Source organism: Penicillium griseofulvum (genome assembly GCF_001561935.1).
Source record: "Penicillium griseofulvum strain PG3 chromosome Unknown contig_89, whole genome shotgun sequence".
In the NCBI taxonomy this organism is placed as follows: domain Eukaryota; kingdom Fungi; phylum Ascomycota; class Eurotiomycetes; order Eurotiales; family Aspergillaceae; genus Penicillium; species Penicillium griseofulvum.
Window position 1 is genome coordinate 352,673 of NW_024467478.1, and position 12,653 is coordinate 365,325.

The 12,653-nt window shown below is 48.8% G+C and overlaps 4 protein-coding genes across 4 annotated transcripts; 2 read left to right on the top strand and 2 right to left on the bottom strand.

Moving 5' to 3' along the window:
- Nucleotides 1-126: 126 nt before the first annotated feature.
- PGRI_041820 (chromatin structure-remodeling complex subunit RSC7) lies at nt 127-2,143 on the bottom strand (the record flags this gene model as incomplete). The annotated part of the gene is made up of 3 exons (XM_040791895.1): nt 127-736; nt 797-1,979; nt 2,095-2,143. The coding sequence occupies 3 exons, from the start codon at nt 2,141-2,143 to the stop codon at nt 127-129; spliced, it is 1,842 nt and encodes a 613-aa protein (XP_040643805.1).
- A 258-nt stretch (nt 2,144-2,401) lies between these two features.
- On the top strand, nt 2,402-4,096 carry PGRI_041830 (uncharacterized protein; the record flags this gene model as incomplete). The annotated part of the gene is made up of 2 exons (XM_040791896.1): nt 2,402-2,621; nt 2,685-4,096. 2 exons carry the CDS (start codon nt 2,402-2,404, stop codon nt 4,094-4,096), a joined length of 1,632 nt encoding a protein of 543 aa, XP_040643806.1.
- Nucleotides 4,097-6,486: 2,390 nt separating this feature from the next.
- On the top strand, nt 6,487-9,472 carry schA (serine/threonine protein kinase SCH9; the record flags this gene model as incomplete). Its single annotated transcript, XM_040791897.1, has 3 exons — nt 6,487-6,536; nt 6,762-7,976; nt 8,035-9,472. 3 exons carry the CDS (start codon nt 6,487-6,489, stop codon nt 9,470-9,472), a joined length of 2,703 nt encoding a protein of 900 aa, XP_040643807.1.
- Nucleotides 9,473-10,927: 1,455 nt separating this feature from the next.
- On the bottom strand, nt 10,928-12,607 carry PGRI_041850 (MFS transporter; the record flags this gene model as incomplete). Its single annotated transcript, XM_040791898.1, has 1 exon — nt 10,928-12,607. The coding sequence occupies one exon, from the start codon at nt 12,605-12,607 to the stop codon at nt 10,928-10,930; it is 1,680 nt and encodes a 559-aa protein (XP_040643808.1).
- Nucleotides 12,608-12,653: the final 46 nt, after the last annotated feature.

Consider the following 12,653-nt stretch of genomic DNA (forward strand, 5'->3'; position numbering starts at 1 on the left):
ACCCAGAAACAGAAAAGAAAAAAAAAAAACTCCAGCGGCTTTCGCCTACCATGTCCAGCCCAGCCCATGCTAACCCATAATTTCGCCGACGCGCAAGAATCTCAAGGAAAAAGGAATCAACAGAATTTACGGGTACCAGGCGTAACTCTTGGTTGGCTGAGTACGCTCGCCGTCCTTGGTCTCGGTGGTCCACTTGGACTTCCATTCAACCTCCTTTGCCGCGGCGTCAATCAGAGCTTCCTTGCACTCGGGTGGAAGCAACTCGAGAATCTCTGGAGTCATGAACTCGGGATGTTCGGGGTTCGCGACACTGACCAAGCCGTTGGGGCCAATATCGTGCACATCACCGTCGGGGCCTGGGATGCCCATGTTTGAATATGGTGGGGATTCATAGACAATATCCTGGATGACATAGCGGTTGTGGAGATGAGCGGGGACAGGGGAAAATGTAGTGGCGGTGTGTTCGGCGGAGGTTTCGCCGGTGGCAGCTTCGTGCGCTTCTTTGGTTTCGTGGGAGGTCTGATTCTCGTCGGAAGGAGAGCCTCCATTGGAGAGGTTCAATGAGTTCATATTCGTCGCCAGCTCGGTCGGGGCGGATGCCGGAGCCGGGGGGACGCGCTCCCAGCGAGCGTGGGTTGGCTGCATAATCTTCGGGTGCTGCATGATATTAGTGTGGACATCGTACACACCACCCAGATTCGCACGGCGCATTTCGGTGAGCTTTGAGTTAAAGTTGCTATAATATGTATTAGTCAACAGGTCCCAATTAGTTACTCGCTATCAAATATAGACTCACCTTGCAGCACGGGCATGCTCGAGCATCCAGTTGTCATCGGTGACTGGCACGCGGCGTTTCTTGGTGTCGACTGGCTTTCCACCCGCAAGCGGGACTGCGGGCGCGTTTGTGTGGTAAACACTGCTTGCGCCGTGCCAGGCGACATACTGATTCCTGTTGTAAGTTTCTCCCGGTCCGGGCAATCGGTCTTCTGGAACGGCCAGCTCGCCCTCCACATCGCCGCGCTCGCGCGCAGCAGCTTCGTCATAGTCGTCGATAATCTTCTTGCCGCCAACGATGATCTTTGCGCCGAACTCACGGAACACCGATCGCGCGGTGACAACACCAATGGCTCGTCCCTTGTAAGAGTGTGGGATGAGATCGCGCTCAATCAAATCACGCTTGGCGTCATCATCAATGATGATCTTGTACAGCATCTTATGCTTCTGGAAGAACAGGTAAGAGTCACGGAAGCCAATACAGCGGGCCGGTTCAGTCGACAACATGTAGAGGCGGTCTCCGCGACCAAGAATCTTGAAGGTACGGACTCGATACTCACGTCCACCTTGCAGGTGGCCATTCTCGTCGACTTTTGTAGCGCCGATTGGGTCGGGTGGAATCGACACTTCGTCGTTGATTACATCCATCATGTTTCCTTCCTTGTCGACAGGCACTTGGGTGAGATGGGAGGGGCCACGGTTGCGTGCCCAACGTCCACCACTAGCAGCAGGTCGACCGCGACGTCTTTTGACTGGAGTAGTGACTCGAAGTGGTGGATCGCCGTCAGCCGGATTCCATTCAGGTCGAGGGTGCTTGGGTGGGCGACCAATGCGACGCTTGCCGCGAGGCGGAAGCGATGGGCGACCCGGTCCGTAAGAAGGTGTGTTGTCTGTGTCGGGAAGAATTGAGTCTTCTGCGGGGGTTGCAACACTCAATTCGCCCTCTGGTTTGGGTGTGGCAGGTGTTTCGGAAGCCTGAACTTCTGCACTTTCGGCTTTAGGTTCAGGTTTAGATTCAGGTTCAGGTTCGGGTTCGGGTTCACGTTCAGATTCAGGTTCACGTGCAGCTTCAAGTTCAGGTTCAGCGTCGAGTTCGACGTTGGGATCTTTTTGGTCTTCTGGTTCGGCTACTGGCGAGGAAGGGTGAGAGGAAAGGACGTCGAGCATTTCCTCATCAGACCCATCTGGAACTGAAGGTACATTTTCTAAATTGAGTTAGTCGCAAACGCGTCTAAGGCGAGGATGAAATTCAATGCATAGTAGAAGGGACGGGTGTTTATAGCAGGTGCGTGGCAATGCTAAATCTTGGGATCAACTAACTTATCGACTGTGCAGCCGCCTGAGCGGCCGCCCTTAGCTTTCGTGGCATATTGTCGATAGTTGAACGATATGCCGGGGAAGCGCAAATGGGGAGGAATAGCTGTTTTGCGAAGGACCGAAGTTTTTCCGGGCGCACCTCATAGGCTGCAAACTCTGCAAACAATCAAATAGTGCAAACAAGGCAAACACCTTCACTGCTGCTGACTCTGGAGGGATCCATCCCAGGTAGGCACGGGCATATTCATCTCCAATCATTTCGTTAGAAGCCGCCAAGCACTTGACCCGCATTCTCCACACGTTCTCCAACATGGCCACCATACGACCCGATACCTTCACGGGCACTAAAGAGGATCTCGCCGGCCGCGAATTCTTGACTCACTGTCCGCCGGATTTACCACCTCGCCATCGAATTGTGGCTCTTTTAGGCACGACAGATCTCAATGATGCATGCCAGCCAAGTGAAGACGGATGGTTTGTATCGGATTTTTACCTTTTTCATTATCTGCTTGCACCGCGCTTCCCACGTCGTAAGTATTTCATCGTCTTGCTTGCCACGTACCATCTACCTACTAACAGAATGAGCTTACTAGCACCGAACCAATTTTGGTTAACTTGCGAGGATCCTAGTATCCTCATTCAAAAGTATGGTGAATATCTTCATGGCGACTCAACTGGTGATCGCCGCATTGTCCTCGACGCTCAGCTGCTTCCTGATATCTTGGCCGCTGGTAATTTGCGTGTTGTTTCACAAGAGGCTCTACTTGAGCGGTATCTGAATACAGTTCGCGAGCAAGCCATTGAAGCCGACCGCCTTGAAGAACACTTGGTGCTGCTAATATTTGGACATGGTTCATTGGATCATCACGTTTTAGTAGGAAAAAACTTCCTGGAAATGAAGGATATACAACGCATACTCCGAGGAAAGTCTCTTGTCACCACTTTTTCTACATCGTGCTACTCGGGGGGATGGCTTGTTAAGCCAGACATCAGACAACAACAGTTGAATGTGACTGGTGTTACCGCAGCAGGGCAAGACACAGAATCTTCTTCATGGCCCCTGAGTGGAAGTGTAGGGCGTGCTAGCGGCAGCTTAGCAACATCCGCAGTTGTACAATGCCTCATTGAGGCGCAGACTGATGAAGCCCAAACAGGCACTGAGAATCCATTGGACATTGGGGAAATAATGGCTCACCCGACGTACATCCAGCTGGCAAAGTCTGCATATGACTGTGTCAAGAATATGGGGATGCTTGGAGACTGCCAAGCACTCTTTTTTTCGGCTGAGAATGATGAGTGGGAGTTGAGCTACCAGCCCCGGCTTGGACTCCCATTATTGAGCTACAAGCAAAAGTGGGAAGCTCTTCGATATGCGCCGCCATCATCTACCCCCGCTCCAACGAACCAAGGATTACCCGGCGGAGACAGACGCCCTCTTAAGCGTTTGCAGTACCTTGCTGAAGAGTACTTTGCAGCGCAACCGGGTCCGGACAACTCCGGTCAAAATGTTGCGCTACATTCCTGTCTCCAACGAGCTCTAAAGAGTGAAAGCTTCACAAAGGAAAAGCTACACGACCTTACAGAAAACACGGCCTATCGACTAGGAGCGATGTATGAAGCTGATTACCTTAGGCAACAGGCAAAATTTGACTACCCATCAATCTTTGAGATTGATCCGAACACCATCCTGGCACGCAAAGGATCCATCGACTACCAGCTAAGGAGTAAGACATGGGACATGCTTCTCGCTCAAAATATAAATACGACTCCAATTGGCATCAAGTTACAGTGGGGGAAACCCACACAATACCTCCTGCTCGCGTTAATTGAAACATCGGGATCCTGGGAAACCATTGAAAGCCACATCAACGTGATGGCTGCGATGAAGAAGACCTGGTGCCGATTCATCTTCCATGCTTGGCAAGGCCATCGAGTCTCTCACGACGACCGTGTGATCAAGACACACCGCGCATTCATAGAAGCTTTGAAGAAGGTCGGGGAATAGCCAGTTTTATTTCTAGTGTTCATTCATACTGTGGATGGATTTGCTGTGTTCCGGTTAGTTTTTTTAGTGATTTTTATGCTCTCGATGGCGGGCAACCTGTGCAGGGATTGGATTATTAACTGGTGGGCATATCTTCTATGACGTCATATGTTCTTCCTATGTTGTACTCCAACGGAGCATTTCGGGCTACACATCTGCCTGGCCGTTGATCGGCGACCATCTTGCTTCTGTTTTCGATATTCATTCTTTTTTAATTCTAGACCTTTAATCGCCATTGCCGTTTTAAAATCATAAAATATTGATATCATTGGTTGCCTGCCTAGGACAGCATCTCGGGCCTTTGTGTTACCCCCCAGTTGGCCGGTATGAGTGCGGGGATGCAATGTTCAATATGAGTCCATCTATGGGATCTGCATGTTGACAAAACCCCATAAAATACTCACCGGTCTTTATTGCACCGTTCTCTCCCGAATCACATTTATTGTCAATTGCATCCATCCAACACAGAAAATAACTACATCGAAGCGCATAGGTTAATTGCTTGTGTAACCACTGACCTCATTTTCTACCTCTATGTGCAGTCTCCAATATCACATGCGAGAGATAGCTCCTGAGTTGAACCCCAAGGAGGCTTGTGCGAACCATATCCTAGGTCAGTAGCAAAGTCGGGACCAAGCAGCATGTTTCAATCGCGGGAGCAAGTCGCCGCATAGACCAGGTTGTCCATGAAGAACATTTGGATTGGCTGTAGCAGTATTTTCCCAGCAAGAGTTCTACTCTAATAGTAGATTAAAAGTCATATCTCTTTTCTCCAATGGAAACCCAAATAATCAAAATATAAGAATGCGGAAATATACTTGTTCTGATGCAGTATAATTTCTGCTGATAACGAGCTTGAGATAGAAGAGTAGAACGTGCTTACTTTGGAGTACAAGCCCGCAGATCATATCCCAGCGCAGATGACCTACAAATTCAATCCGAACTCGGACTCGGTCTTGTGCATAACGGAATATGCACATTGAAATCATGCAGCTTGTGGCTGTACACTGTATACTTCAAAAGGGTCGAGATTCGTAATATTCGAGTATGAACCGCACGAACCGATAAGAAATGCAAATTATTACGTTTAATCAGGAAAGTCCAGGGTATGAAGAGATCCGATCTCATCTTTGAAACAATATTCTGGATCTTTACTTCCATAGCATATTATTCGTCATATCTCTAGAGGTTGAGGAAGCTGCCGATCTCTTTCCCCCCCCCACCTATTTGAGGGCGTGGAAGCTGAGGGGCAGAGATCGGCAATAGCTCTCTAGCGTCACTTTCCCTATTGTATAGTTGCAGCAATCTCATTTCTGTGGCACGTACAGAGTACATCATTCACATACCCGGGTCTTAAATCCGCCGAACCACATGTTAACGCAGAGGGACCTCACGGCGCGCCCCGATGACGCATGTGGAGGGCCTTAACCCATGCGACCACAGCATATCTCACATTTCACCTATGCAGATGCAAGGGGAGCTGAGAAGACCTAGACCATATTGAGAGCTGAAAGGGCTGTATCTTGCGATCGAGACTCGATCTATGAAGTATGGGGTTTCACAATTTATTAAGGATTTTGCCTTGGGTTATATAGAGACAAAGTACAGGTAAATGTATAGGTACTAGGTGGAAACTATCCGAATATAAGAAATTAACGAGAAGTGGAGATAGAGATTCGCGCGATAAGAGAGAAAAATAGCCAAAGAAGAAAAGCGCGCATGCAGGCTCTCCTCAGCCTCTTTTGTATAGCCACATGCTGGGGCCTAATGTCATTCGGACTACTCCGTGACTTGAGAATGCAATAATCTTGTTTTCTGAAGAATTTACAACATAGAAGGGGAAATATGGGACAGGAAGAGGAAGTCGATCCCGGGCTATTCTCTTGATAGTAGGATTATTGAACATTATATTGTTCTCCACATGACGTCTTTTCTTTTCTTTTTCTTTTTGATTTCTAATTTCTAATTTCTGTAATAATCTTATTTTTAGGAATAAGTAGATGACTCGGGATTGGAGATACAAGAATGCATTAATGTCCTTTTTTTTAGCCTTAGAATTTCCTTATGGTCAGCTTCAGTCAGCTATAAGATTATATCTTATATCTTATGTATAATCCAGCCTCTTAAACATGGATCATTAAACCCTTTGGGTTTATTTTTAACCCTCATTGAAAGAGAATAAAAAAAAAACTCCATTTTCCTTGTTGGGCCAAATCCGAACGGGTTCAAATCCATCCCGCAAACTCCCTTAGCTCATCAAAAAATCCTCTTTTTTTTCCTCCCTGGAATTTTAAACCCCCCCACTCTCGTTCTCCTCCCTCCATCTTTCGACTTTATTGAATGGAAACACAATGGCTGCGCAAAGTGGACCCGTATTGCACGGCGACGACATGAAGACAAAGTGAGTATATTTCTTTTCCTTCATAAAGGCGGGGTTGAAGGAATAAAAAAAAAAGAGGGTCCACGATCCCCTCACACCGCATTGCATTACAGTCTGTTCTTATGAACCTGCATGAAACACGTTTCGAGAATGCCTTTCTTTCAATTTCGGACTTTGCCGGAATTTGCCTACAATCTTTGAATTGGTTTATCGGAGTTTAGGTTAACCATCTTCCCATCTTAATAGCTCCGGACTGGAAGACGATACCCAAGATCAGATCAGGTCAAATGATTCTACACCTACGCCAACTGGAATCGCAACACCAGAACCTGATCTAGCCGACAAGCGTCTACCTTCAATTATGCACAACTACTTCCAGGTTGGTTCTTTCTCCGGTGATAAAGCGAGTCTGCCACGGTTATGGTCATGTCTGTCGAAACCCTCTGAGGATTCTCAATCAAATGCGCATACCCAACATTCCTCCGATTCTTCCGAGTCTTTTGTCATGATGGAGCAGGAAGATGGGTCTGATAAGATGGAGGATGAACATCCCAGTCTACCCACCCCTCCACACTCCTTATTGCAGCACGAGTCGGATGAGATGGAACTCGGGACGAGTCCAGGAGTGTCCTCTATCTTTACAACCCTGAAGAATTACCTCATTTCTCCCACACAAACTCCTCCAGGAGATCCTCCTTCCCGCCGTCAAACCTCCCTCCCAGTATCCAGCGTTTCTGACGACCCCGTTCTTGCCACACATTTCTCCAATCCATCCCTCCATCCTGTCTCAGATACCTTTTCCCTGACTGAAGCTCCCCTCCTCGACCATGAGAAACCGCATGTCTCAGTATCTTCCGAGAACCTAGCCAAGCTAACTGAAAACGCGCCCGATGGGCTGCGTCTTAAGAATACCCCACCTCTTACTCCCCGGGCCATGTCCAACGAGGCCCCAGCCGCCCAGGAGAAGGTCGCCACTGCGGTTCCGCAGGAGAACTCCAAAGAAACACAGTCTGAGTCAAAGCCGGAAGACATCGAAAACTCCACGGACGAAATCACCATGAAACTCGATGAAGCATTCCCATCCCAATCCCAGTCCCAGCCTGAGACTGTGCCTGCGCCTGAGAATGCGGCTGCAACATCATCCCCGGCTAACGGCGCGCCCACAGGCCCGATCAATGGCAAATTGTTTGTGAAGATCACGGATGGTCGGGGACTGCGACCAAGTTTCGATCCGTACGTGGTGTGTGTATTCGAATGGAATGAGTACATCTCCAAGGGTGCTCGTGACGGCGAGGAGGAAAAGAAACGGCGCCAGCTGGAGTCAGATGCCGAGGAGGCTGCTGGTCGCCCTATGGCCATTCCTTTGAAGTCCCGATCCAGCTCTCACAACAGTGCTGTTGAGGGTGATCACAAGGGGCGGTCCCCCGTGACAGACCCGCACTGGAATCACGAGGCCACCTTGTATGTTACCCCAATCCAGCTACTTGACTTGTATAACCCACTAACACGTTCTGTTAAGTGATGTTATGGGAGATCAGTCGGAACTTGATGTCACAGTATATGACCGCAACAATCAGGAAGCTTTCTTGGGTCACGTACGCCTCTGCATCAACCTCAAGGAAGATCACAGCCGACTAGAAGGCTGGTTCCCCTTGGTCGCCCGCGGTGCCGGTGACAACCAAGTTTCTGGAGAAATTCACCTCGATATGAAGTTCGAAAAGACAGATCGAAAGCAGGTCGGACCGAATGATTTCCTCGTTCTCAAACTTATCGGCAAAGGAACCTTCGGCCAGGTCTATCAGGTCAAGAAGAAGGACACACAGCGTATCTATGCGATGAAGGTTCTCTCGAAGAAGGTCATCATTCAGAAGAAGGAGGTGATTCACACGCTCGGAGAGCGCAATATCTTAGTACGCACCGCGATGACGGCGTCTCCGTTTATTGTGGGATTGAAGTTCTCCTTCCAAACCCCCACGGATCTATACCTCGTTACGGATTACATGTCGGGAGGTGAACTGTTCTGGCACTTGCAGCGTGAGGGTCGGTTCCAGGAGGCCCGGGCGAAGTTCTATATTGCTGAGTTGATTCTGGCTCTGCAACATCTGCACGATCACGACATCGTATATCGGGATCTCAAACCGGAGAACATCCTGCTAGATGCCAACGGCCACATTGCGCTCTGCGATTTCGGTCTATCCAAGGCAAACCTATCACAAAATGATACCACCAATACCTTCTGTGGTACCACCGAATATCTGGCACCGGAAGTATTGCTCGATGAGCAAGGATATACAAAGATGGTCGACTTCTGGTCCCTGGGTGTCTTGGTATTTGAGATGTGCTGTGGCTGGAGTCCGTTCTATGCCGAGGACACTCAGCAGATGTACAAGAATATCGCATTTGGCAAAGTCCGATTCCCCCGTGATGCGCTTAGCACTGAGGGAAGAAACTTCGTCAAGGGTCTGCTCAACCGGAATCCCAAGCATCGACTGGGCGCCAATGGCGATGCCAAGGAACTCATGGCACACCCATTCTTCCACGACATCAACTGGGAGACACTGGCCCGCAAGCAAGTGATTCCTCCTTTCAAGCCGCAGCTGCAGTCTGAAACTGATACATCGAACTTCGATCCCGAATTCACAAACGCTATGGACCTGAACAATTCGCTCAATCTCCGCGCCGCAAACCTCGCCAACGGCCTCATGCCGGCCTCCACACCCTTGTCCCCCGGGATGCAAGCCAATTTCAAGGGCTTCACCTTTGTGAATGAGAGCTCCATCGACCACCACCTTATGGACGACAGCGATCATATGGAAGAAGATCCCATGCATGATGACCACTGGCAACGAGGCCACCGGTCGGGCCACTCGGGTGACCAGCGCATGGCAGGCGTCCAGAAGACGCAGGACGGCACGGAACCCGGGATTTTCAACGTTGATGATACCTTTGACATGTGATTACGTTTTCTTTTTTCTCTTACTGCATGATCATGGAGTCTCGATCTGGCATACATTATTGTTTCTTGTCTTGTCTTGTACATGCCTTCGGATGCATCACCTCCAACCCGCAAATATGGGTTTCCATTTTCATTTCCATTTGCCTTCGCCTTGTTTTCTGATTCCCGCTTCCTTACTCATGATGGTGTTTCTGCGAACTTTGCCCCCACTTCCTTTCCTTTATCATTTCGGTCTGTTTCCTGTTCTGTCGAATGCCGAGTTGAGATGGTGATTATCCTGTGATCGTGGTCCTGGCACCAATATTGAGCCTCGCTACTCGTCATAGTTACAACACTCTCGTTCGTTCCGTCAGCCAGTTCCCAGTCACATACCCCCTCCCCCCGGGGCTCGGTCAGTTTCTTCATGTTCTGTTTCAGATGGAACCCCGGGGGATCCTTGCGTGTTTAGTGGAGTTGGGTTTGGGTAATTTTCATGGTGCACCTTTGTTGTCAGTCATCATGTTCTGGGGCGGTTGGTCAAAGCGAGATCCCTTTGTCTTTGTCTTCTATCCTGTCTCCGGTGCAGTGTTGATAACTTTACTCTCTATCCTCTGTGATCGATGTCCTGAATTTTGATACCTGCTCTTCTCTCTTGGGTCTTTTCCCCCTCTCTTCTCTCCTGCTTATATTTGTTTTCTCTCTTGGAGTTCCCGGTTCCAACACGGTACGGTGGTAATTTGAGGAATTTTCCTCACGGCTTTTCTTTTTTCGCATATCAAGGTTTGATTGAAGCTACCCAGATTTGAGAGCGACGGAGTCGTAGCAGAAGGTTTCATTCTAGTTCCATTTTCATGGCGTTAAGACTGGCATCGGCATCTCATGGGCTCGACCTGCATTGCATCGGGAGGATATGCTGTTCTAGTCGAATATCAGACACTTCCATTCAATTCATCCATTATTGCGGTGGAATTATATGCTACTTCCGACGATCTACTAGCAATGTTCCCGTGCTCCGTAGCATGTCACTTACCTCTTGTGTGCCTTTGGTCCAATGCTTTGTATCTCATATAGGTGCATTGGATGGAGGTGTATACGAGGCCTATCAACCTATAATGACACTGAATTCGGATCGCGATTACACCTTTCGTATCCCAGCCGTTCTCTTCTGTTCCTTGCAATCTATCTTGGTAAATCATGTTAGGTGGGGGCTTCTAAAGGAATACTATGTATTTCTTCGACCCGCTCCTTCTCCTTCTACATCTGTCACTTCCAATTCAGACCTACGGAAGGCGCAACCCAGGAACTTATCATAAGACACCCTAAGTATGGCAATATCGCTAGAATATCATGCTCAAAAGCCTAAATATTATCTATACACTTCATTTGTGCCATATACAAGTAACTAGCTAAATGCGTCCAATCATGCTTTAAATACATCACTCATTAATAACTTCGAGGAATGCCCACCGAGAAAACCTCAATCTCGAGCAAACCTAGCACGAAGCCTAGCTCCAAAAACATAGAAACAGTACGGAATCAGAATCATAGCAAGCGCAATAAACGCCAACAACCACGAAGCCCACTGCAACCCCAAACGATTATACATCTGAGTCGTAAACAAAGGAAAAGCAGCTCCACCCCCGGAACGCAGGAACACCTTCGCAGCCAATGCAGAAGCAGCATACTTATGATTCGAATCGATGATATAGTTATTGACCGCATAGTAGCAAAGTACCATACCAAACCCAAACGCAATACCCGACGAAGCCGGCCCAACCCAGATGATATGTTTATAAGAAGTAGCACCGAGGATGAAAAGCGAAATAGCTATAAACGGAGCCCCGATGAGGGCACCGATGAGCCGGTCCTCGGGCGTGGGTTCCCGTGAACGACAAATGCCCCGGAATTGCTTCTCAATCAAAGGCGTCGTGAGTAGGGAGAACCCTGCGCCGATTAAGATCGGGATGAACATCAGACCGATCTGGCCGTCGTTGTAGTTGTAGAGTTTGCCGAAGATGACGGGGTATGCGAAGAAAAATGCATAGAGGAGGGCGTAGATGAGGACGATGTACATGCACATCAGATCAAGGACTGGGTCTGTGAGGATCATGGTAATTGGGCGGATTAGACTTGTACGGATAATATCGCCTAGACTGAATTTGTGTTTCTCTTGCTCTGTGACGATATTCGGGTCTCCTGTCTCTTTTCGGAGTCGTTTCGCGCGTCGTTTGAGAATAACCGGGGCGTAGGTCTCTGGGATGATACCGACGAGAATTGTCATAACACCGGAAAAAGCCATGTTAACCCAGAAAAAGAGGTCGAGACGGTGGGAGCCGACATTGATCCATCCGCATACGATAGGTCCCAGAACGGGACCGCAATATGGCGCTGCGGCGAAATAGGCAATGGCCATACCGCGTTCTCTGATTCTCCAGATATCGGCAATTGTTCCACCGGCTAGCGCAAGTCCAGAGCTGGAGAACACACCGCAGAGAAATCTGCTAGCTAGGAGTCCTCCTATGTTGGGAGATAAGGCGCAGGGAATGTTGAAGATGGTGTATAGACCCATTGAGATGATATAAACTGGTTGTCGACCGATGATTTCTGATAGCGGGGACCAAAGTAATGGTCCGACTGCGAATCCACAGACCATAATCGAGCAAGTGAGAATGGACACCTCTTCAGAGACGTCGTACTTTTCCGAAATTAGGCCTATGCCACCGGTGACAATTGATGAACCAAAGGCTATACAGACGACGAGACTTGATGCTACCATGGTGATATACCATCTATACAGATGAGACCAATTATATGGGTTTTCAGGATCCCCAATGACGAATGTGACAAACTCCGTGTTCTCCTCTTTCTCGGCCTCACTTGGAACTGTGGAAATAGACTGTGGCTGGGGTGCGGTCGACCTTCGTCGTCGGGTCCGGACTTGTTCCAATGTTCGCTCGGGAACGAGACCAGTGCCCGTCTCGATGTTGTACTCTTCGGGGAAAAGAGGATCATCGTAACGTCCAAGATCTGGATAGTTGTAGTCGACTGGAGGTGGGCTTTCGGAGATACCCAGACTGGCGAGGGTCTCGACGGTTTCCGTGCGAGATAAACGGCGCCCATTGCCGGCCTCTTCGAAGTAGTCTCTTGACAAAGACATAGCTGTATAGACTGTATAGATGCAATGTACAATGGAATTGAGTTAT